Below are 26,116 nucleotides of genomic sequence, written 5' to 3'. Positions count from 1 at the left end.
TGTGTTTTGGTGATGGTGATGTGTTTGTAGATCTTACTTTACTTAACATTCTTGCTGCTTACAATTATCTCTATCTATAACAGTACTTTCTGTGGAAAATGTTATTGAAAATCTTCAAATTTTAAGAAAATTGTTAAAAATTGACTATGAAGGGCAATAACTCCTTAGGGTGTCAGTTGACTATTTTGGTCATAGTGACTTATTTTTAGTTCTTACTTTGCTGTACATTATTGCTGTTTACAGTTTATCTCTATCTATAATAATATTCAAGATAACAAAAAAAACAGCAAAATTTCCTCAAAATTACCAATTCAGGGGCAGCAACCTAACAACCGATTATCCGATTCATCTGAAAATTCCAGGGAAGATAGATCGTGACCTGATCAACAATTTTACTTCCTGTCAGATTTGCTCTTAATGCTTTGGTTTTTGAGTTATAAGCCAAAAACTGCATTTTACCCCCATGTTCTATTTTTTCCATGGCGGCCATCTTGGTTTGTTGGCCGAGTTACCGGACACATTTTTTTAACTAGATACCCCAATTATAGTTTAGTTTGGTTAAATTTGGCCCAGTAGTTTCAGAGGAGAAGATTTTTCTAAAAGATAACTAAGATTTACGAAAAATGGTTAAAAATTGACTATAAAGGGCAATAACTCCTAAAGTGGTCAACTGACCATTTTGGTCATGTTGACTTATTTTTAGTTCTTACTTTGCTGTACATTATTGCTGTTTACAGTTTATCTCTATCTATAATAATATTCAAGATAACAAAAAAACCAGCAAAATTTCCTCAAAATTACCAATTCAGGGGCAGCAACCTAACAACCGATTATCCGATTCATCTGAAAATTCCAGGGAAGATAGATCGTGACCTGATCAACAATTTTACTTCCTGTCAGATTTGCTCTTAATGCTTTGGTTTTTGAGTTATAAGCCAAAAACTGCATTTTACCCCCATGTTCTATTTTTTCCATGGCGGCCATCTTGGTTTGTTGGCCGAGTTACCGGACACATTTTTTTAACTAGATACCCCAATTATAGTTTAGTTTGGTTAAATTTGGCCCAGTAGTTTCAGAGGAGAAGATTTTTCTAAAAGATAACTAAGATTTACGAAAAATGGTTAAAAATTGACTATAAAGGGCAATAACTCCTAAAGTGGTCAACTGACCATTTTGGTCATGTTGACTTATTTGTAGATCTTACTTTGCTGAACATTATTGCTGTTTACAGTTTATCTCTATCTATAATAATATTCAAGATAACAAAAAAAACAGCAAAATTTCCTCAAAATTACCAATTCAGGGGCAGCAACCTAACAACCAATTATCCGATTCATCTGAAAATTCCAGGGCAGATAGATCGTGACCTGATCAACAATTTTACTTCCTGTCAGATTTGCTCTAAATGCTTTGGTTTTTGAGTTATTATAGCCAAAAACTGCATTTTACCCCTATGTTCTATTTTTAGCCATGGCGGCCATCTGTGTTGGTTTGCCGGGTCACCGGACACATTTTTTAAACTACATACCCCAATGATAATTATGGCCACGTTTGGTTAAATTTGGCCCAGTAGTTTCAGAGAAAAAGATTTTTCTAAAAGACTACTAAGATTTACGAAAAATGGTTAAAAATTGACTATAAAGGGCAATAACTCCTAAAGTGGTCAACTGACCATTTTGGTCATGTTGACTTATTTGTAGATCTTACTTTGCTGAACATTATTGCTGTTTACAGTTTATCTCTATCTATAATAATATTCAAGATAATAACCAAAAACAGCAAAATTTCCTTAAAATTATCAATTCAGGGGCAGCAACCCAACAACGGGTTGTTCAATTCATCTGAAAATTTCAGGGCAGATAGATCTTGACCTGATAAACAATTTTCTTTTGTCAGATTTGCTCTAAATGCTTTGGTTTTTGAATTATAAGCCAAAAACTGCATTTTACCCCTATGTTCTATTTTTAGCCATGGCGGCCATCTTGGTTGGTTGGTCGGGTCACTCCACACATTTTTTAAACTAGATACCCCAATGATGATTGTGGCCAAGTTTGGATTAATTTGTCCCAGTAGTTTCAGAGGAGAAGATTTTTGTAAAAGATAACTAAGATTTACAAAAAATGGTTAAAAATGGACTAAAAAGGGCAATAACTCCTAAAGGGGTCAACTGACCATTTTGGTCACGTTGACTTATTTGTAAATCTTACTTTGCTGAACATTATTGCTGTTTACAGTTTATCTCTATCTATAATAATATTCAAGATAATAACCAAAAACAGCAAAATTTCCTTAAAATTATCAATTCAGGGGCAGCAACCCAACAACGGGTTGTCCGATTCATCTGAAAATTTCAGGGCAGATAGATCTTGACCTGATAAACAATTTTACCCCATGTCAGATTTGCTCTAAATGCTTTGGTTTTTGAGTTATAAGCCAAAAACTGCATTTTACCCCATATGTTCTATTTTTAGCCATGGCGGCCATCTTGGTTGGTTTGCCGGGTCACGCCACACATTTTTTAAACTAGATACCCCAATGATGATTGTGGCCAAGTTTAGTTCAATTTGGCCCAGTAGTTTCAGAGGAGAAGATTTTTGTAAAAGTTAACGACGACGGACGACGACGACGGACGACGGACGCCGGACGCCGGACGCAAAGTGATGGGAAAAGCTCACTTGGCCCTTCGGGCCAGGTGAGCTAAAAATGGCTGATGTATTATAGACTTGCAAGTCATTAATATCACCTAAATTGAATTCCTATTTATTCGACCTCCAATTGAACCAGTAAGCTGGAGATAACTTATGCATGTAATAGACATGTTCAGCTATTATAAGGAAAAGAGTGTCAACACTGAAAGAGAATCATGAATGACCTGAAGAACTGATTAATTCGACAAAAAAATCATTCTTATGAAGTAAAAATGATGATTAACTTGCTTTTTAAATCTATAACATGATATCAAACAGACCTACAAATAATCCAACTGCATGTGGTCCAGATCTTTTATAATTATATTTATATCAGTAATTACTGCTCATATCTGCAGTCTTCTGATGTCATCTCTATGGTTGATTAAAGGGCAACTAGACTTTAATATATATACATCTAATTCTGATATATATTATCCAATCTATGCATTGTTAATTTTTTATTTCAGACTTTTTGTAATGTGGATCTACATTTTAGTGTCATAATTGAAATATGAGAATTTAAGTCAAATCGGTAAACATGAATTTGACATCTAAATTAGCTGAGCTGATGCACTTTAAACATTGCGACAATAAAAAAAGTCAAGATTAATGTATTTCACCATTCAGAAGCCTAAATAATCACTTCTAAGCATCTTAATCTCCGACAAGAAATCATAAAATATAAAGTTCTATATCAAAAAGAAATCATATTTGTGACTTTAAATATTTAACTACGCACTTGATAAAAATTGAGAATTTCAAACAAGATACCATATATTTCTTTATCTTGAACTTTACTTTGTGTGTCTGACTGAGACAGAAATTGATTGTAAACCATTTTTATCTTATTGAGGGTTCTATAATAAGAAAATACAACCATTGACAAGATTTCTGACAGACATATTACCATGTAGTAATGTCCAACTGGTTTTCCCAAATCTCCAATTAAAACAAAAACTAAATATGTTTATAGTGTTTCAGTCCTACAATTTCAATTGACAGATCTGACAAAATCATGCTGAGCCTAGATGATTGATTCAAAATGAAAATAATAAACAGTCTATCTGACAAGGATAAGTCCAACAAATTTTAATGGTACCAATTATTTTTTATAGGAATGTTAACATTTATTTTATTTGGAATCAACAGTGTGTAAAGGAAACAATCGTTGTATGCCAGTGGCTAAGTTTAGGGGTCAAGGACGTGAATAATGAGAATCAAAGAAAATATTGACATATTGGAGTGTTTAATTTGATTCCAGGAAATGTTTCCTCCCACTTTATATGTCTTTAATATCTTAATGGAAGGTATTTCACTTTACCATTATATCTATTAATCAATCCATTATAGAAATATGTGATTTTATTTTCTACCACTAAAAATCCTAACAAGGTTGACTCAAAAGACTTTGTCACCTCAAATGATGACAACGAATCCTATGTAATCTGATGCTCATGGTATAATGGTTTACTTTTATAAATTGTTACTTGGATGGAGAGTTGTTTTAGACATTGGCACTCATACCACATCTTCCTATATCTGTATGAGAGCTTTCTGTCAAAAACATCACAGTATTTATGTTCACAAGATATTACAATAGTACACAAAATTTCACTTGCTACAATTTCTTGCCTGTTTTACTGATCATCAGTTCTAAGATGGTAAAACTTAATTTGGTACAACAGACGTGTGGTTTTGTTACATGAAAGTCATTACAATAAACCCCAAGTATCACATAGATTTAACATACTGTTAATTTAGAAATTATTGCAATATTTTTATTATTGCAAAAATGCGACAGGGTCATAATCACATTTTGAAATTTTTTGTATGAATTAAACAGGAAAAATTAAAAATGCATTTTAGTCTAAAATGACAAAATAGCAATATTAATAAATGCATGTAATAATTTCTGAATTTACAGTAATCAATGATCCATGAAATTTAGGTCAATGTCAAATCAACCCTACCACACAGCCATGCATATATATCAATCATTCAATACACCAAATATAATTGGTATACTGCTTAAAGTATCTGAAAAACAGACCTTTTACTGAAAACTCAACACTGACCAATGTACTATGAAAATGTGGCATGCCAGACTGCAGATAGATAAAAGAAGATGTGGTATGAGTGCCAATGAAACAGATCTACATCCAAGTCAAATTTATAAAAGTAAATCATTATAGGTCAAAGTACCATCATCAACACGGAGCCTTGCCATGTATATGTTACAGTAAATAGGTGAAATTAGGAATTACACGTAATTACTAAACATTTCAGTAAATACCTATAATTACTAGCCAATTTAGTAATTACATGTAATTACTAGTTGTTTCAGTGATTACTGGTATTCACTGATTTTTTTGGTCATTTTTACAGCTATTTACTTACTTGATATTTTTGTTTTAAAATTAAAGACATGACAATTCAAGATATCAAATAAGGAAGTAAATGGTTAAGGATTTCAGGGCTTAATTAAGGATTAAGGAATACTGTAACGCCGCCTCCCTGGTGCTAGAGTCGGTCACCAGGGAACACAGGGTCACAAAGAAAAAGGGATTTAAAGGATCTATAAAGTATAAGGTTCGACGTCCACTATTAACCGTCGGACCAAAACACGTTACAGAAAGGGAAAACGAATACTTGTATTTATGTATAGTTCTCAGTTATGAAATAAAATATCTGAATAAAATAAAGTTTCATATTTTATTAATATCAAAAATAATCCACGCCGGAGAGAATGGGTCTTGCAGGATCGGTCACTGGTCTGGTCAGGTTCCCGGTTAAGGTTGGTCTCACATAGACACACACAACTAGTACATATAATTCAACAGTCAAGTAACAAGGTTGTCACTTATTTTGTATCTTTCTATAATCTCAATTAAAGGATTAAAACACCTTTCTTCATTATAGAACTAAGAAGACAATAACTAAGTATAACACATTAAATGACATATTAATCATGTCAAAACCGCTAACATAACTCTTGATGTGCACCTTCAATAGCAATGTCACCGACACTGTCACCGTCACCGGTAACCGTATTTAGCACCGTCACCGTCAACCGTATTCAGCACCGTCACCGGTGTTTAGCACCGTCACCGGCACCCGTATTTAGCACCGTCACCGGCACCGACAATCTTAAATTAAAACAAAGTTAACTCTCAACGCTTGTCTGTATTTCTCAGACATATTCCAGCTTCTAGTTAAGTTTGTCACTACCCATTCATTGTCAACCCAACACTCCTCGATTCTGTTGTTGCTTTTGTATTTATACTTTCAACTGACCAATGGCAGAGCTTGTTACATATTGTTTACCAATCGGAAACCATGGATCACACAAGGGAAATTCCCGTAATGTTGATATTATTTGTAAACATGGATTGATCTTCATCAATAAAGATGGGTTTTGACTTTAAATCTATTAGTAGATCATAAGAACAGTTTTATTTGAGTTTAGAGTATAATAAGGTCACTACCGCGAAAATACGGAATCAGTACGTGAAATAAAACTTCTTAACAAACTAACATACACAAATCTGTCGTATCATGGAAACAACAGTAAAAATAGTAAATTACAAGTCTTACATTACTTGCAACATTAGACATCTCACTAACATCTATCGTTTATCCTCAATAATTTCAAGAAACTATACAGACATAGGCTTACTATAAAAAGGGGGGAATGCCGGCATTACAATACAAGGCACTTCAAAAGTGCATACTCTTTAGTGTTTGTGAATTGAAACTGGAAAATGGTTGTTTTATAAGTTTTGAAACTCCCTAAAAATCGTTTTCAGCATGCAAGACAATGATATCAATCCAAAATTGAGATATACATTTGTGAGAAGTTTATAGTCAATTTCACCAGCTCTTTTTAATGATAGACATTTGATTATGCCAAATTTAGTTAAATGATCTTGATAATTCTTAAAATTTCATAATTTTGTTAAATTTAAATCTCCATAAGGCTTACTTTGCATATTAATTTGCCCAATGACATTAGTTAAATTCTTTTTACAAAATAGGTTTAACTACGACTTCTTTTGTCAGACATTTGCAATAAAGCTGACATTCTTCACAAACAAAATTGTTCAAATTGATGGTGTTTAGTGTCACATTATCATATTTCTGTGCTTCTGTGTTTCACTTTTTTATGAGTTTTCAAACCTCCAAACTTTAAGCTTATATACCTCCATAAAAATTTTATCATCGTTTTTACCTATTTAAGAATGATCTTTTTGTGGATTGAATAAGTCTACTGAATGGTCCATCCTTTTTGTTTTAATTTCAATGTTGACATTCTTTTCTTTTTTGTCGAGCCTGCAACTTTTGTCGCAAAAACGAGACATATCGAACCAACCTACATTCCGTTGTTAGCGGCGTCCACAAATGTTCACTCTGTGGTTAAACTTTTTAAAACTATCTTGGATTTGTGGTTAAACTTTTTAAAACTATCTTGGATTTCTACCAAACCTGAACAAAAGCTTGTTTATGATCATAAGATAAATTTTAAGAAGTAAATTTTGTAAAAATAAAATTTGCTTTTTCCGTATTTTACTAATAAATGGAATTAGTTTGTTATGCCAGGTAACGGTACATTCATCCTCTGGTTAAGTTTTTAAAAGTTTTAATAACTTTCTCAAAATATCCTGGATTCTACCAAACTTGGACAGAAGCTTATTCATGATCATAAGATAATTTCAAGAAGTACAGTTTGTAAAAAAAAAAAAACTTTTTTGGTATATTACTTGTAAATAGACTAGTTTTTGTCTAGTAATAATTACATGCACTCTGCAGTTAAAAGTTTTTAAAACATTTATCATACTTTATATATACCTGTATTTTTACCAAATTTGGACAGAAGCTTCTTACAGACTAGTCAAAAGATAGTATCTAGAGGAAAATTTTAATATTTTTTTCCCATTTTTGTTGAGGTTGCGACTAACAGCAAAAGTAGGCAAGACACAGGGTTCCCCGAAACTCTTACAATTTTAATAGCTAAATACATCGGTAACATGAATATGTATTCAATGAGGTCCAATTATTAACTTGCAAGTGCACAACTCATCAACCATAATTATTCTCAGCTTATCTAACAAAATAGAAACAGACTAGCTGCTAAAAGTGAATTATAATTTCACTATATCATTTTCATTAATGATTTAACAAAAAAAATATCCTATTTAATTTTTTTATATCTCGTAGCTAATGGACCTACTAATATAACAAAAAGGTACATTTTAGGCTGATCATTTTTTTAGAGTACTCACTGATCTTCTAGTTAGTTTAACCACAACTTTTGATCAGCTGACCATATTGCAACATTGTTAAAAAAGGTGTAAAAATTCATTTTTAAATTAGTAATTACTGGTAATTACTGGGCCGTTTAAAGAATTACTTGTATTTACTAAGTGCATCGGGAATTACCTGTAATTCCTAAATTTTAGTAATTACATGTAATTCCTAATTTCACTTATTTACTGTAACATGTACAGTGTACAATCATTCCATACACCAAGTAGAGTCGACATACTGTATATAGTATCTGTGAAACAGTCCTTTTTCCTAAAAACTTAATATCATCAAATGAAAAGAGGTCAGATTGACCATGACAAATTAACAATTAACTTTTCAATGATTCCATGAACCATTTATATTTGAACAATTGCTTTATATAGAAACTGAGAAACAGACCTAGTAGTTGTTGTTTGTTGATGTGGTTTCTGTTTTTTTTTAATTAAGATTAGACCGTTGGTTTTCCTGTTTGAATTGTTTTACAATAGTCATTTTTGGGGCCCTTTATAGCTTACTGTTCGATGCGAGTCAAGGCTCCGTGTTATTTATATACAGATCAGCAGAACAACTTTATAATACTTTTTTAGGCTTATGTTCAGATAAGAACCAAGATATAGGGAATGGACACCATTCATATCTGTACTGAAGTAACTGACCCTGAGGTTGGTCAGCTGACAGAGGAGTGAGAGGTTTAATGCAAGACTTGGAAAGCTGATTAACTTTAAAAGTGTTTTATCTTATGAACTATCATGGTATGACACAATGGAAGGTTTATCTTTTATACATATATAGAATCATTAAAGCATAAGTTGAATAAATGAAACTGATATCAATGTCATTATAAAGTTTATCAAAAATAACCAAAACCAATACTAAGTATGTCAAATACCTTAAATAAAATGCACATAACTTTTGTATGAACTAAAACTATCTACAACAATCAAGGTTAAATACCTTAAAAAACTACTGACAACAATTATATGAATTAAAACTACTAACAAACATTTGAATTAAAACAAAAACAACCATTGTATGAATCAAAACTACTAACAACCACTGTATGAATTAAAACTACTAACAACCATTGTATGAATCAAATCTACTAACAACCATTGTATGAATCAAAACTACTAACAACCATTGTATGAATCAAAACTACTAACAACCATTGTATGAATCAAAACTACCAACAACCATTGTATGAATCAAAACTATCAGCAACCATTGTATGAATCAAAACTACTAACAACCATTGTATGAATTAAAACTACCAACAACCATTGTATGAATCAAAACTATCAGCAACCATTGTATGAATCAAAACTACTAACAACCCTTGTTTGAATCAAAACTACCAACAACCATTGTATGAATCAAAACTACCAACAACCATTGTATGAATCAAAACTACTAACAACCATTGAATGAATCAAAACTACTAACAACCATTGTATGAATCAAAACTACTAACAACAATTGTATGAATCAAATCTACTAACAACCATTGAATGAATCAAAACTACTAACAACCATTGTATGAATCAAAACTACTAACAACAATTGTATGAATCAAAACTACTAACAACCATTGAATGAATCAAAACTACTAACAACCATTGTATGAATTAAAACTACTAACAACCATTGTATGAATTAAAACTACTAACAACCATTGTATGAATCAAAACTACTAACAACAATTGTATGAATCAAATCTACTAACAACCATTGAATGAATCAAAACTACTAACAACCATTGTATGAATCAAAACTACCAACAACCATTGTATGTATGAATTAAAACTACTAGCAACCATTGTAAGAATCAAAACTACTAACAACAATTGTATGAATCAAAACTACCAACAACCACTGTATGTATGAATTAAAACTACTAGCAACCATTGTATGAATCAAAACTACTAACAACAATTGTATGAATCAAATCTACTAACAACCACTGTATGAATTAAAACTACTAACAATCATTGTATGAATCAAAACTACTAACAACCATTGTATGAATCAAAACTACTAACAACAATTGTATGAATCAAATCTACTAACAACCATTGTATGAATTAAAACTACTAACAACCATTGTATGAATCAAATCTACTAACAACCATTGTATGAATTAAAACTACTAACAACCATTGTATGAATCAAAACTACTAACAACCATTGTATGAATTAAAACTACTAACAACCATTGTATGAATAAAAACTACTAACAACCATTGTATGAATCAAATCTACTAACAACCATTGTATGAATCAAATCTACTAACAACCATTGTATGAATCAAAACTACTAACAACCATTGTATGAATTAAAACTACTAACAACCCTTGTATGAATCAAAACTACTAACAACCATTGTATGAATCAAAACTACCAACAACCACTGTATGTATGAATTAAAACTACTAGCAACCATTGTATGAATCAAAACTACTAGCAACAATTGTATGAATCAAAACTACTAACAACAATTATATGAATTAAAACTACTAACAAACATTTGAATTAAAACAACCAACAACCATTGTATGAATCAAAACTATCAGCAACCATTGTATGAATCAAAACTACTAACAACCATTGTATGAATCAAAACTACTAGCAACCATTGTATGAATTAAAACTAACAACCATTGTATGAATTAAAACTACTAACAACCATTGTATGAATCAAAACTACTAACAACCATTGTATGAATCAAATCTACTAACAACCATTGTATGAATTAAAACTACCAACAACCATTGTATGAATCAAAACTATCAGCAACCATTGTATGAATTAAAACTACTAACAACCATTGTATGAATTAAAACTACTAACAACCATTGTATGAATTAAAACTACTAACAACCTATGAATCAAAACTACTAACAACCATTGTATGAATCAAAACTACTAACAACCATTGTATGAATCAAATCTACTAACAACCATTGAATGAATCAAAACTACTAACAACCATTGTATGAATTAAAACTATTAACAACCATTGTATGAATTAAAACTACTAACAACCATTGTATGAATCAAAACTACTAACAACCATTGTATGAATTAAAACTACCAACAACAATTGTATGAATCAAATCTACTAACAACCATTGTATGAATCAAAACTACTAACAACCATTGTATGAATCAAAACTACTAACAACCATTGTATGAATCAAATCTACTAACAACCATTGTATGAATTTAAACTAACAACAACCATTGTATGAATTAAAACTAACAACAACCATTGTATGAATCAAAACTACTAACAACAATTGTATGAATCAAATCTACTAACAACCATTGTATGAATTAAAACTACTAACAACAATTGTATGAATCAAATCTACTAACAACCATTGTATGAATTAAAACTACTAACACCCATTGTATGAATCAAAACTACTAACAACCATTGTATGAATCAAAACTACTAACAACAATTGTATGAATCAAATCTACTAACAACCATTGTATGAATCAAAACTACTAGCAACAATTGTATGAATCAAAACTACTAACAACAATTATATGAATTAATACTACTAACAAACATTTGAATTAAAACAACCAACAACCATTGTATGAATCAAAACTATCAGCAACCATTGTATGAATCAAAACTACTAACAACCATTGTATGAATCAAAACTACTAGCAACCATTGTATGAATTAAAACTAACAACCATTGTATGAATTAAAACTACTAACAACCATTGTATGAATTAAAACTACTAACAACCATTGTATGAATTAAAGCTACTAACAACCATTGTATGAATCAAAACTACTAACAACCATTGTATGAATCAAAACTACTAACAACCATTGTATGAATCAAATCTACTAACAACCATTGTATGAATTAAAACTACTAGCAACAATTGTATGAATTAAAACTACTAACAACCATTGTATGAATTAAAACTACTAACAACCACTGTATGAATCAAAACTACTAGCAACAATTGTATGAATTAAAACTACTAACAACCATTGTATGAATCAAAACTACTAACAACCATTGTATGAATCAAAACTACTAGCAACAATTGTATGAATTAAAACTACTAACAACCATTGTATGAATTAAAACTACTAACAACCACTGTATGAATCAAAACTACTAACAACCATTGTATGAATCAAAACTACTAACAACCATTGTATGAATCAAAACTACTAACAACCATTGTATGAATCAAATCTACTAACAACCATTGTATGAATCAAAACTAATAATAGCCATTGTATGAATCAAATCTACTAACAACCATTGTATGAATCAAAACTTATAATAGCCATTGTATGAATCAAATCTACTAACAACCATTGTATGAATCAAAACTACTAACAATCATTGTATGAATCAAAACTACTAACAACCATTGTATGAATCAAATCTACTAACAACCATTGTATGAATTAAAACTACCAACAACCATTGTATGAATCAAATCTACTAACACCCATTGTATGAATTAAAACTACTAACAACCACTGTATGAATCAAAACTACTAACAACCACTGTATGAATTAAAACTACTAACAACCACTGTATGTATGAATTAAAACTACTAACAACCATTGTATGAATTAAAACTACTAGCAACCATTGTATGAATCAAAACTACTAACAACCATTGTATGAATCAAAACTACTAACAACCACTGTATGAATTAAAACTAACAACCATTGTATGAATTAAAACTACTAACAACCACTGTATGAATTAAAACTACTAACAACCATTGTATGAATCAAAACTACTAACAACCATTGTATGAATTAAAACTACTAACAACCATTGTATGAATCAAAACTACTAACAACCACTGTATGAATTAAAACTACCAACAACCATTGTATGAATCAAAACTACTAACAACCACTGTATGAATTAAAACTAACAACCATTGTATGAATTAAAACTACTAACAACCATTGTATGAATCAAATCTACTAACAACCATTGTATGAATTAAAACTACTAACAACCATTGTATGAATCAAAACTACTAACAACAATTGTATGAATCAAAACTACTAACAACCACTGTATGAATTAAAACTACTAACAACCACTGTATGAATCAAAACTACTAGCAACCATTGTATGAATCAAAACTACTAACAACCACTGTATGAATCAAAACTACTAGCAACCATTGTATGAATTAAAACTACTAACAACCATTGTATGAATCAAAACTACTAACAACCATTGTATGAATCAAAACTACTAACAACCATTGTATGAATCAAAACTACTAACAACCATTGTATGAATCAAAACTACTAACAACCATTGTATGAATTAAATCTACTAACAACCACTGTATGAATCAAAACTACTAGCAACCATTGTATGAATCAAAACTACTAACAACCATTGTATGAATCAAAACTACTAACAACCATTGTATGAATCAAAACTACTAACAACCTACTAACAACCATTGTATGAATCAAAACTACTAACAACCATTGTATGAATTAAATCTACTAACAACCACTGTATGAATCAAAACTACTAGCAACCATTGTATGAATCAAAACTACTAACAACCATTGTATGAATCAAAACTACTAACAACCATTGTATGAATCAAAACTACTAACAACCATTGTATGAATCAAAACTACTAACAACCATTGTATGAATTAAAACTACTAACAACAATTGTATGAATTAAAACTACTAACAACCATTGTATGAATCAAAACTACTAACAACAATTGTATGAATCAAATCTACTAACAACCACTGTATGAATTAAAACTAACAACCATTGTATGAATTAAAACTACTAACAACCCTTGTTTGAATCAAAACTACTAACAACCCTTGTATGAATTAAAACTACTAACAACCATTGTATGAATCAAAACTACTAACAACCATTGTATGAATTAAATCTACTAACAACCATTGTATGAATTAAAACTACTAACAACCATTGTATGAATCAAAACTACTAACAACCATTGTATGAATCAAAACTACTAACAACCATTGAATGAATTAAAACTACTAGCAACCATTGAATGAATTAAAACTACTAACAACCATTGTATGAATCAAATCTACTAACAACCATTGTATGAATTAAAACTACTAACAATCATTGAATGAATTAAAACTACTAACAACCATTGTATGAATCAAATCTACTAACAACCATTGTATGAATTAAAACTACTAACAACCATTGAATGAATTAAAACTACTAGCAACCATTGAATGAATCAAAACGACTAACAACCATTGTATGAATCAAAACTACTAACAACCATTGTATGAATCAAAACTACTAACAACAATTGTATGAATCAAAACTTTTAACAACCATTGAATGAATTAAAACTAATAATAGCCATTGTATGAATCAAAATTACTAACAACCATTGAATGAATTAAAACTACTAACAACCATTGTATGAATCAAAACTGCTAACAACCATTGTATGAATCAAAACTACTAACAACCATTGAATGAATCAAAACTACTAACAACCATTGAATGAATTAAAACTACTAACAATCATTGTATGAATCAAAATTACTAACAACCATTGTATGAATCAAAACTACTAACAACCATTGAATGAATCAAAACTACTAACAACCATTGAATGAATTAAAACTACTAACAATCATTGTATGAATCAAAATTACTAACAACCATTGTATGAATCAAAACTAATAACAACCATTGAATGAATTAAAACTAATAATAGCCATTGTATGAATCAAAACTACACAAAACAATTATATGAATCAAAACTACTAACAACCATTGTATGAATCAAAACTACACAAAGCCATTGTATTATTCAAATCCACCACCAACCATTGTTATTCAAACTACCAAGAACCATTATGCGAATCAAAATGACCCTTGAAGAATGAAGACAGACATACTTGTTCTCTATTTATCTTATTTACCTTAACTGCCACAGGTAATTCTCCATGGACGTCAGGTACACCTGACAGAAATCCTTTATAAACTTCACCAAAGGCTCCATTTCCTAGAGCTCTGAAATATAACAAAATATTGTTCAGATAAGAAATGCATATATTTAAATTTTATACGAAAAGGGTCAATTGATTGAAAAATATAATGGAAAAGTTCAGTATTTGCCTTAAGCTCTCTGTTGAAAATTCTTAATTACTAAAATGTTAGATATATAGGTAACACATTGTCAGGATATATATTTCTGTCATAACAGACAAATTCAAATTCAGACAAATGCCAAATGATTTTTATTTTTCAAGATCCTATCTCATTGACATATACCACAACATCTTTTATTTATATTCTAAAACATTAATTTTGAGCATATTTTTTTCTCTCTACAAAATTTATATTTAACGAGAATGTGTCCATAATAGTTCATGTATGCCAGTCTCTCATTACTATCTTCTACTAGAACACACCTGCGAAATCACGGGCATTCAGAGTTTGGTTGAAAGTATGTAAAGTGTTGTATGAAGAATTTTGTAAAAAATTTAATGACTGGAAAATTTCAGGAAAAGTATCAAAAGTAATGGGTACTTGGGGACAGAACACTGAATGTTTTTTTTTAATCCCTCCTCCTTTATTTCCAAAATTCCAAACTTTTGTTGAAGGCCATACGGTGACCTAAAGTGGTTAATTTCTGTGTCATTTTGGTCTCTTGTGGAGAGTTGTTTCATTGGCAATCACACAAGCGCTTATCTGTATATCATGAACATTCATTCCTATAAATAAAGTGTATTTGCTTTTTACTTTCAATTCTCAGTTTACTAATCTATCCACGGCGGTCATTGATATATTATGCAGACCTTCTCTATTTTATAAACTCTGTGACCGCTGTGGATAGTTAACTTGAAAATGATAGCAGATAGAAAATACAACACTTTATTCATAGTATATGTATGTTCAAAGTATACCGAAAAACGCTAACCAGAAGTCTAAACTGACTTAAAATTTCGTCCAATGATGGAATCAATATCCGTACGCCTTTTTTCTCCCAAAATACCTCAATATGAATAATCATATGAATGGATGACAAATGTGACTATGTACCTATAGGACACAGAGGCATGATGATTAATTTATTGTGGAAAGATGAGAAGCGACACACAAAACGAGGTCTTCTCGTTTAATAGTATAGATGTTCAGTAGACTGTGATCGTTAAAGAACAAGCGACACACAAAACGAGGTCTTCTTGTTTAATAGTATAGATGTTCAGTAGACTGTGATCGTTAAAGAACAAGTATAATTAAGAATTTTCAAGTTGGTTGGATTTCAATTTCATTAAAAACTACCTTTACCAAAAACTTTCATCTGAAGCAGCACAGACAGAAGAATGAAAGGATGCACAGACAGAAACATAATGCCCCATGGTGTGCCATACAAATATTACAGAGACAGAAACATAATGCCCCATGGTGTGCCATACAAATATTACAGAGCCAGAAACATAATGCCCCATGGTGTGCCATACAAATATTACAGAGCCAGAAACATAATGCCCCACGGTGTGCCATACAAATATTACAGAGCCAGAAACATAATGCCCCACGGTGTGCCATACAAATATTACAGAGCCAGAAACATAATGCCCCATGGTGTGCCATACAAATATTACAGAGCCAGAAACATAATGCCCCACGGTGTGCCATACAAATATTACAGAGCCAGAAACATAATGCCCCATGGTGTGCCATACACATATTACAGAGCCAGAAACATAATGCCCCACGATGTGCCATACAAATATTACAGAGCCAGAAACATAATGCCCCACGGTGTGCCATACACATATTACAGAGCCAGAAACATAATGCCCCACGGTGTGCCATACACATATTACAGAGCCAGAAACATAATGCCCCACGGTGTGCCATACAAATATTACAGAGACAGAAACATAATGCCCCATGGTGTGCCATACAAATATTACAGAGCCACAAACATAATGCCCCATGGTGTGCCATACAAATATTACAGAGCCACAAACATAATGCCCCATGGTGTGCCATACAAATATTACAGAGCCACAAACATAATGCCCCATGGTGTGCCATACAAATATTACAGAGCCAGAAACATAATGCCCCATGGTGTGCCATACAAATATTACAGAGCCAGAAACATAATGCCCCATGGTGTGCCATACAAATATTACAGAGCCAGAAACATAATGCCCCATGGTGTGCCATACAAATATTACAGAGCCAGAAACATAATGCCCCATGGTGTGCCATACAAATATTACAGAGCCAGAAACATAATGCCCCATGGTGTGCCATACAAATATTACAGAGCCAGAAACATAATGCCCCATGGTGTGCCATACAAATATTACAGAGCCAGAAACATAATGCCCCATGGTGTGCCATACAAATATTACAGAGCCAGAAACATAATGCCCCACGGTGTGCCATACAAATATTACAGAGCCAGAAACATAATGCCCCACGGTGTGCCATACAAATATTACAGAGCCAGAAACATAATGCCCCACGGTGTGCCATACAAATATTACAGAGCCAGAAACATAATGCCCCACGGTGTGCCATACAAATATTACAGAGCCAGAAACATAATGCCCCACGGTGTGCCATACAAATATTACAGAGCCAGAAACATAATGCCCCATGGTGTGCCATACAAATATTACAGAGCCAGAAACATAATGCCCCATGGTGTGCCATACAAATATTACAGAGCCAGAAACATAATGCCCCATGGTGTGCCATACAAATATTACAGAGCCAGAAACATAATGCCCCATGGTGTGCCATACAAATATTACAGAGCCAGAAACATAATGCCCCATGGTGTGCCATACAAATATTACAGAGCCAGAAACATAATGCCCCATGGTGTGCCATACAAATATTACAGAGCCAGAAACATAATGCCCCATGGTGTGCCATACAAATATTACAGAGCCAGAAACATAATGCCCCATGGTGTGCCATACAAATATTACAGAGCCAGAAACATAATGCCCCATGGTGTGCCATACAAATATTACAGAGCCAAAAACATAATGCCCATTGGTGTGCCATACAAATATTACAGAGCCAGAAACATAATGCCCCACGGTGTGCCATACAAATATTACAGAGCCAGAAACATAATGCCCCACGGTGTGCCATACAAATATTACAGAGCCAGAAACATAATGCCCCACGGTGTGCCATACAAATATTACAGAGCCAGAAACATAATGCCCCATGGTGTGCCATATAAATATTACAGAGCCAGAAACATAATGCCCCATGGTGTGCCATACAAATATTACAGAGCCAGAAACATAATGCCCCACGGTGTGCCATACAAATATTACAGAGCCAGAAACATAATGCCCCATGGTGTGCCATACAAATATTACAGAGCCAGAAACATGATGCCCCATGGTGTGCCATACAAATATTACAGAGCCAGAAACATAATGCCCCACGGTATGCCATACAAATATTACAGAGCCAGAAACATAATGCCCCATGGTGTGACATACAAATATTACAGAGCCAGAAACATAATGCCCCATGGTGTGCCATACAAATATTACAGAGCCAGAAACATAATGCCCCATGGTGTGCCTGGATACAAATATTACAGAGCCAGAAACATAATGCCCCATGGTGTGCCATACAAATATGACAGAGCCAGAAACATAATGCCCCATGGTGTGCCATACAAATATTACAGAGCCAGAAACATAATGCCCCATGGTGTGCGTGGATACAAATATTACAGAGCCAGAAACATAATGCCCCATGGTGTGCCATACAAATATGACAGAGCCAGAAACAATGCCCCATGGTGTGCCATACAAATATTACAGAGCCAGAAACATAATGCCCCATGGTGTGCCATATAAATATTACAGAGCCAGAAACATAATGCCCCATGGTGTGCCATACAAATATTACAGAGCCAGAAACATAATGCCCCATGGTGTGCCATACAAATATTACAGAGCCAGAAACATAATGCCCCATGGTGTGCCATACAAATATTACAGAGCCAGAAACATAATGCCCCATGGTGTGCCATACACATATTACAGAGCCAGAAACATAATGCCCCACGATGTGCCATACAAATATTACAGAGCCAGAAACATAATGCCCCACGGTGTGCCATACACATATTACAGAGCCAGAAACATAATGCCCCACGGTGTGCCATACACATATTACAGAGCCAGAAACATAATGCCCCACGGTGTGCCATACACATATTACAGAGCCAGAAACATAATGCCCCACGGTGTGCCATACAAATATTACAGAGACAGAAACATAATGCCCCATGGTGTGCCATACAAATATTACAGAGCCACAAACATAATGCCCCATGGTGTGCCATACAAATATTACAGAGCCACAAACATAATGCCCCATGGTGTGCCATACAAATATTACAGAGCCAGAAACATAATGCCCCATGGTGTGCCATACAAATATTACAGAGCCAGAAACATAATGCCCCATGGTGTGCCATACAAATATTACAGAGCCAGAAACATAATGCCCCATGGTGTGCCATACAAATATTACAGAGCCAGAAACATAATGCCCCATGGTGTGCCATACAAATATTACAGAGCCAAAAACATAATGCCCATTGGTGTGCCATACAAATATTACAGAGCCAGAAACATAATGCCCCACGGTGTGCCATACAAATATTACAGAGCCAGAAACATAATGCCCCACGGTGTGCCATACAAATATTACAGAGCCAGAAACATAATGCCCCACGGTGTGCCATACAAATATTACAGAGCCAGAAACATAATGCCCCATGGTGTGCCATATAAATATTACAGAGCCAGAAACATAATGCCCCATGGTGTGCCATACAAATATTACAGAGCCAGAAACATAATGCCCCACGGTGTGCCATACAAATATTACAGAGCCAGAAACATAATGCCCCATGGTGTGCCATACAAATATTACAGAGCCAGAAACATGATGCCCCATGGTGTGCCATACAAATATTACAGAGCCAGAAACATAATGCCCCACGGTATGCCATACAAATATTACAGAGCCAGAAACATAATGCCCCATGGTGTGACATACAAATATTACAGAGCCAGAAACATAATGCCCCATGGTGTGCCATACAAATATTACAGAGCCAGAAACATAATGCCCCATGGTGTGCCTGGATACAAATATTACAGAGCCAGAAACATAATGCCCCATGGTGTGCCATACAAATATGACAGAGCCAGAAACATAATGCCCCATGGTGTGCCATACAAATATTACAGAGCCAGAAACATAATGCCCCATGGTGTGCGTGGATACAAATATTACAGAGCCAGAAACATAATGCCCCATGGTGTGCCATACAAATATGACAGAGCCAGAAACAATGCCCCATGGTGTGCCATACAAATATTACAGAGCCAGAAACATAATGCCCCATGGTGTGCCATATAAATATTACAGAGCCAGAAACATAATGCCCCATGGTGTGCCATACAAATATTACAGAGCCAGAAACATAATGCCCCATGGTGTGCCATACAAATATTACAGAGCCAGAAACATAATGCCCCATGGTGTGCCATACAAATATTACAGAGCCAGAAACATAATGCCCCATGGTGTGCCATACAAATATTACAGAGCCAGAAACATAATGCCCCATGGTGTGCCATATAAATATTACAGAGCCAGAAACATAATGCCCCATGGTGTGCCATACAAATATTACAGAGACAGAAACATAATGCCCCATGGTGTGCCATACAAATATTACAGAGCCAGAAACATAATGCCCCATGGTGTGCCATACAAATATTACAGAGCCAGAAACATAATGCCCCATGGTGTGCGTGGATACAAATATTACAGAGCCAGAAACATAATGCCCCATGGTGTGCCATACAAATATGACAGAGCCAGAAACATAATGCCCCATGGTGTGCCATACAAATATTACAGAGCCAGAAACATAATGCCCCATGGTGTGCCATATAAATATTACAGAGCCAGAAACATAATGCCCCATGGTGTGCCATACAAATATTACAGAGCCAGAAACATAATGCCCCATGGTGTGCCATACAAATATTACAGAGCCAGAAACATAATGCCCCATGGTGTGCCATACAAATATTACAGAGCCAGAAACATAATGCCCCATGGTGTGCCATATAAATATTACAGAGCCAGAAACATAATGCCCCATGGTGTGCCATACAAATATTACAGAGCCAGAAACATAATGCCCCATGGTGTGCCATACAAATATTACAGAGACAGAAACATAATGCCCCATGGTGTGCCATACAAATATTACAGAGCCAGAAACATAATGCCCCATGATTGGTGTGCCATACAAATATTACAGAGCCAGAAACATAATGCCCCACGGTGTGCCATACAAATATTACAGAGCCAGAAACATAATGCCCCATGGTGTGCCATACAAATATTACAACTTTACATTAACATTAGAATATTAAAGGTTATATAAATGACCTTTACAGAACCAACGTAACCTGTTACATAATCAGACACATAAATATGTTTAGAGATTACATAACCTCCATCAGAAAATACAAAAGAACATTTATTTCAAAACTTAACTGTGAATAAAAGTTGTGAAATAACATTAGTATCCAACAAATAAACTTTGTGATTAATTAAGCTACATGCGAATTAACTGATGACATTAGAAGATTGTCAATAAGATTAATGAACTACATGTAAATTAATTTAACTGATGACATAACACTATTGTCAATATATTATATAACTGTATAGACAATAATAATTCTAGTCAGCATCTGTACATGTCAATGTGTCCAAACTAATAGTTTACTCAGTTAATTTTTTTTTTTTTTATGCTCTCGTATTGGTTTTGGTCTTTGTTGAAGACGATACAATCAAAGCTCAACTTCTAACTATTCTTATTCAAGTTTTCAACTTTAATGGCTTTCACTTAAAGCTGCCATGCTTGAAGGTAATTGGAGTATCAACTACTATTATAAGAGGATCATAAATGTATCATTTAAACAAGTTTGGTTACATTTGGTCATATTCCTGACTTGGTACAGGCTTTTTTTATGTTGAAAATTGTGTTTTAAACCTGGTTTTATAGCCAGCTGAACCTCTCACTTGCATGACCGTGAGTCCCGTAAAATTCTAATAGAACTTTTTACAAAATACATAGGCAGTTTACATACCTGACTAATCGTAAATTATTTGCGTTTATCTCATTTAACCTCTGTTCTGGACAGTTGGCGACAACAAATTCATAGTTTGGATTATATTCTGCCATTATTCCTGTAGAATGTAGAAAACTACTTGGAAGGAGGCCATTAGCAGTTGATGTCCTGATGGCATAGCCACGTGTTGGTGTGGAATTCAGTTCCATTCTTACAAGTTTGGCATTCTGTTTCTTTTTCTGTTGATTTACTGAAGTGAACAGAAATCAAAATATAAATTATTTGAGCCAATTACAGAACGATACTAGACTAAATAACGAACATTCTACTTCCTTCCACTTATGAATATACCATTTAAAGAGTATTTTATACCAACTGATGAACAGTATTTCTTCCAATGCCTGTACTTTAATTGAGTTATAAGAGAGAAATTAAAAATACAAGTAATCTTGTGTCTGTTATACCACTGTCCCAGGTTAGGGGAGGGTTGGGATACCGCTAACATGTTTAACCCCGCCACATTATTTATGTATGTGCCTGTCCCAAGTTCGGAGCCTGTAATTCAGTGGTTGTCACTTGTTTATGTGGTACATATTTGTTTTTGGTTCATTTTTTTATTTAAATCAGGCTGTTAGATTTCTCGTTTGAATTGTTTTACATTGTCATACATGTATCGGGGCCTTTAATAGCTGACTATGTGGTATGTATAGGCTTTGCTCGTTGTTGAAGGCCTAACAGTGACCTATAGTTGTTAATGTCTGTGTCATTTTGGTCTCTTGTGGACAGTTGTCTCATTGTCAATCATACCACATCTTCTTTTTTATATTAACTTTTTTTTCAAGTATTCACTGAACCATGAAAAAAACCAAGGACAAAAAACAATGTCAGACTGAAACTTCATATATTATGAGGCGTCTATATACAAGTATGAAGTATACAGGCCTTATACCTTCTGTTATATTAAGCTTTAATTGAGTAGTTACTTTATTCGGCCACTGGATTACTGTCAATATGTCAAGCTTTCTCCTACAGAAGTTGCAGGCCCAACAAACATTAGTAGAAATAATTTTCATACATAATGAATCTAGCCATACCTAATTTTTAAAAATTGAGGCCAATGTATTCATTTTCAAGCTAATGATTAAAATCAGTAGAAAAATGCATCTTTACTTAGTAATTCATAGTTTAATGTCACAAAAAATAACAATTTACGTTAGCAGCATTACATCCTCCCCTGTAACCGTATCATATGCCTATAAATGAAGGCAAGTACACTCACATTACAAAATGGTATCATAATGGCTTAGAGTGATTAAGTTGATAACACAATGTTGACTGCTGTACCCCTATTTTTGACATTTTTACCTATTGTGTCTGTTTGTTTTGTTCACACATCGTTGACAATATAATGGAATTTGATGTGACTGTCATACAAGTGAGAGGTTTAGCTAGCTATAAAACTAGGGTTCAATCCACCATTTTCTACATAAGAAAATGCCTGTACCAAGCCAGGAATATGACAGTTGTTATCCAATCGTTTAATGTGTTTGAACTTTTGATTTTGCCATTTGATTGGGGACTTTCCTTTTTTGAATTTTGCTCTGAGTTCAGTATTTTTGTGATTTTACTTTTTAGACACAGATGAAGAAGCTTCAAATTATCATTATTTAAAATGAACAACTACTTCCTTACTTCCTGTATGGGTTCTGTTGGAAGCTATAAATGAAGGTAATTTATTTACTAGAATGATCAATGATATGAATATTTGTCTATTAATAGGTTATTGCAGTTTCCTTCCATTCTTCATTAGTAATATTAAGGTTTTATGGAGGCAACTGAGTTCAATAGGAAATATTTAAAGTTTAAATGAAAATCATAAAGAAAATATTTAAATATTTGCTTTAATTCAGGGCACAAAAGTGAGCGTATTCAATGAGACCTGATTGCAGTTTCAAATCCACATCTGGAATTGAAGGCAACTTTTCTCTGAAAACTAATTGGCAGATGTTGGAGCAGAACCAAGAAAATACTGAATAGATTTAAGAAGATGTGGTATGAGTGCCAATGATACAACTCTCCATCTAGTCACAATTTGTAAAAGTAAATCATTATAGGTCAAAGTGTGGCCTTCAACAGAGCCTTGGCTCACACCAGATAGCAAACTATGAAGGGCCCAAAAAATGACTAGTGTAAAACCATATAAACAGGCATAACCACAATGCACCTAAAATGAAAATGTTGACTTACTGTAATTTACCTCAATATTGACTAACCTCATTTCACCTAATATTGACTAACCTCAATGCACCTAGTTCTGACTAACCTCAATGCACCTAATGTTGACTAACCTCATTTCACCTAATATTGACTAACCTCAATGCACCTAGTTTTGACTAACCTCAATGCACCTAATGTTGTCTAACCTCATTTCACCTAATATTGACTGCACCTAATTTTGACTAACCTAAATGCACCTAAATGTTGACTTACCACAATGCACCTAATATTGACTAAATAAAGGCAACAGTAGTATACCGCTGTTCAAAATTCATAGATAAAAAACAAATCTGGGTTACAAACTAAAACTGAGGGAAACCTATCAAATATAAGAGAACTACGACACAACACCGAAACATAACACACACTAACCTAAATGCACCTAAATGTTGACTTACCACAATGCAACTTATATTGACTAACCTCATTGCACCAAATGTTGACTGACCAAAATACACCTAATATTGACTAACCTCAATGCATCTTAATAATGACTAACTCATTGCACCTAAATGTTGACTTACCACAATGCACCTAATAATGACTAACCTCAATGCACCTAAATGTTGACTTACCACAATGCACCTAATATTGACTAACCTCAATGCACCTAAATGTTGACTTACCACAATGCACCTAATATTGACTAACCTCAATGCACCTAAATGTTGACCTACCACAATGCACCTAATATTGACTAACCTCAATGCACCTAAATGTTGACCTACCACAATGCACCTACTATTGACTAACCTCAATGCACCTGAATGTTGACTTACCACACTGCACCTACTATTGACTAACCTCAATGCACCTGAATGTTGACTTACCACAATGCACCTACTATTGACTAACCTCAATGCACCTGAATGTTGACTGACAACAATGCACCTAATAATGACTAACCTCATTGCACCTTAATGTTGACTAACCACAATGTAACTAAATGTTAACGTAAACCACAATGTTCTTAAATGTTAAATGCCAAAAATATTTGTAGTTCACTACAAATGCTAGGACATTTTTATACTTCGTCATTATGTGCCTTTAGAATATATAAGTAATCAGTCAACAGGAACTTATTAAGGAATAAATTTGAAACTGTATTACACTGTAAAGCAGTAAAGACAGATAACTAATTTCAGGAAGCTATTATTTGTAGTTCTCTATTAAAAAATGTTAGGAAAATTTCAAACCAAGCAATTATGTGTTAAAGTTTATAAGTATTTGGAAACATAAATCTGAAAGTTAAATTCATTGCACAGAAGACTGATAACACAATTCAGGAAACTCCGATTGAAATTTCCTGAGAAAAGCAACAAAATTTCATATGATGGACTGACATAGCCATGGACATTACAGACATTACAGACATTACAGACAGAGGTAAAAACAATATACACCCACTCCTTTAGGGGGGGAAATAATTATTGTGATGAAGATAAAAACTTGACAGAAATACAGTTTCATTTTCATCAATTTTGTCACTCACAGGTTTCTGTTTTGTTTCCCAAATTGCAATATTGAGTTATGAAGTCTACCAGATTACTATTCTTTTAGAAACATACATCATTTGCATGAAGATCAGTATCATAATTTTTTCTAAATTGTATTTTCCT

The 26,116-nt window shown here is 33.3% G+C and overlaps 1 protein-coding gene across 4 annotated transcripts in view; it reads right to left on the bottom strand.

The window, feature by feature from the left end:
* LOC139517900 (leukocyte tyrosine kinase receptor-like) overlaps positions 1–26,116 on the bottom strand; it is a 296,261-nt gene that overhangs the window by 51,582 nt on the left and 218,563 nt on the right. For all 4 annotated transcript variants that reach the window (XM_071309393.1, XM_071309392.1, XM_071309394.1 and 1 more), the window contains 2 exons: positions 22,239–22,470; positions 14,970–15,060 (listed from right to left, as the gene is read on the bottom strand). In XM_071309393.1, coding sequence (XP_071165494.1) covers positions 14,970–15,060; positions 22,239–22,470 — 323 coding nt within the window. The remainder of the gene's footprint in view (positions 1–14,969; positions 15,061–22,238; positions 22,471–26,116) is intronic.

Source organism: Mytilus edulis, chromosome 3, assembly GCF_963676685.1.
Source record: "Mytilus edulis chromosome 3, xbMytEdul2.2, whole genome shotgun sequence".
NCBI classification, from domain to species: Eukaryota; Metazoa; Mollusca; class Bivalvia; order Mytilida; family Mytilidae; genus Mytilus; species Mytilus edulis.
Note: the sequence above shows the minus strand (reverse complement) of the source record. Positions and strands in the feature narration are given on the sequence as shown.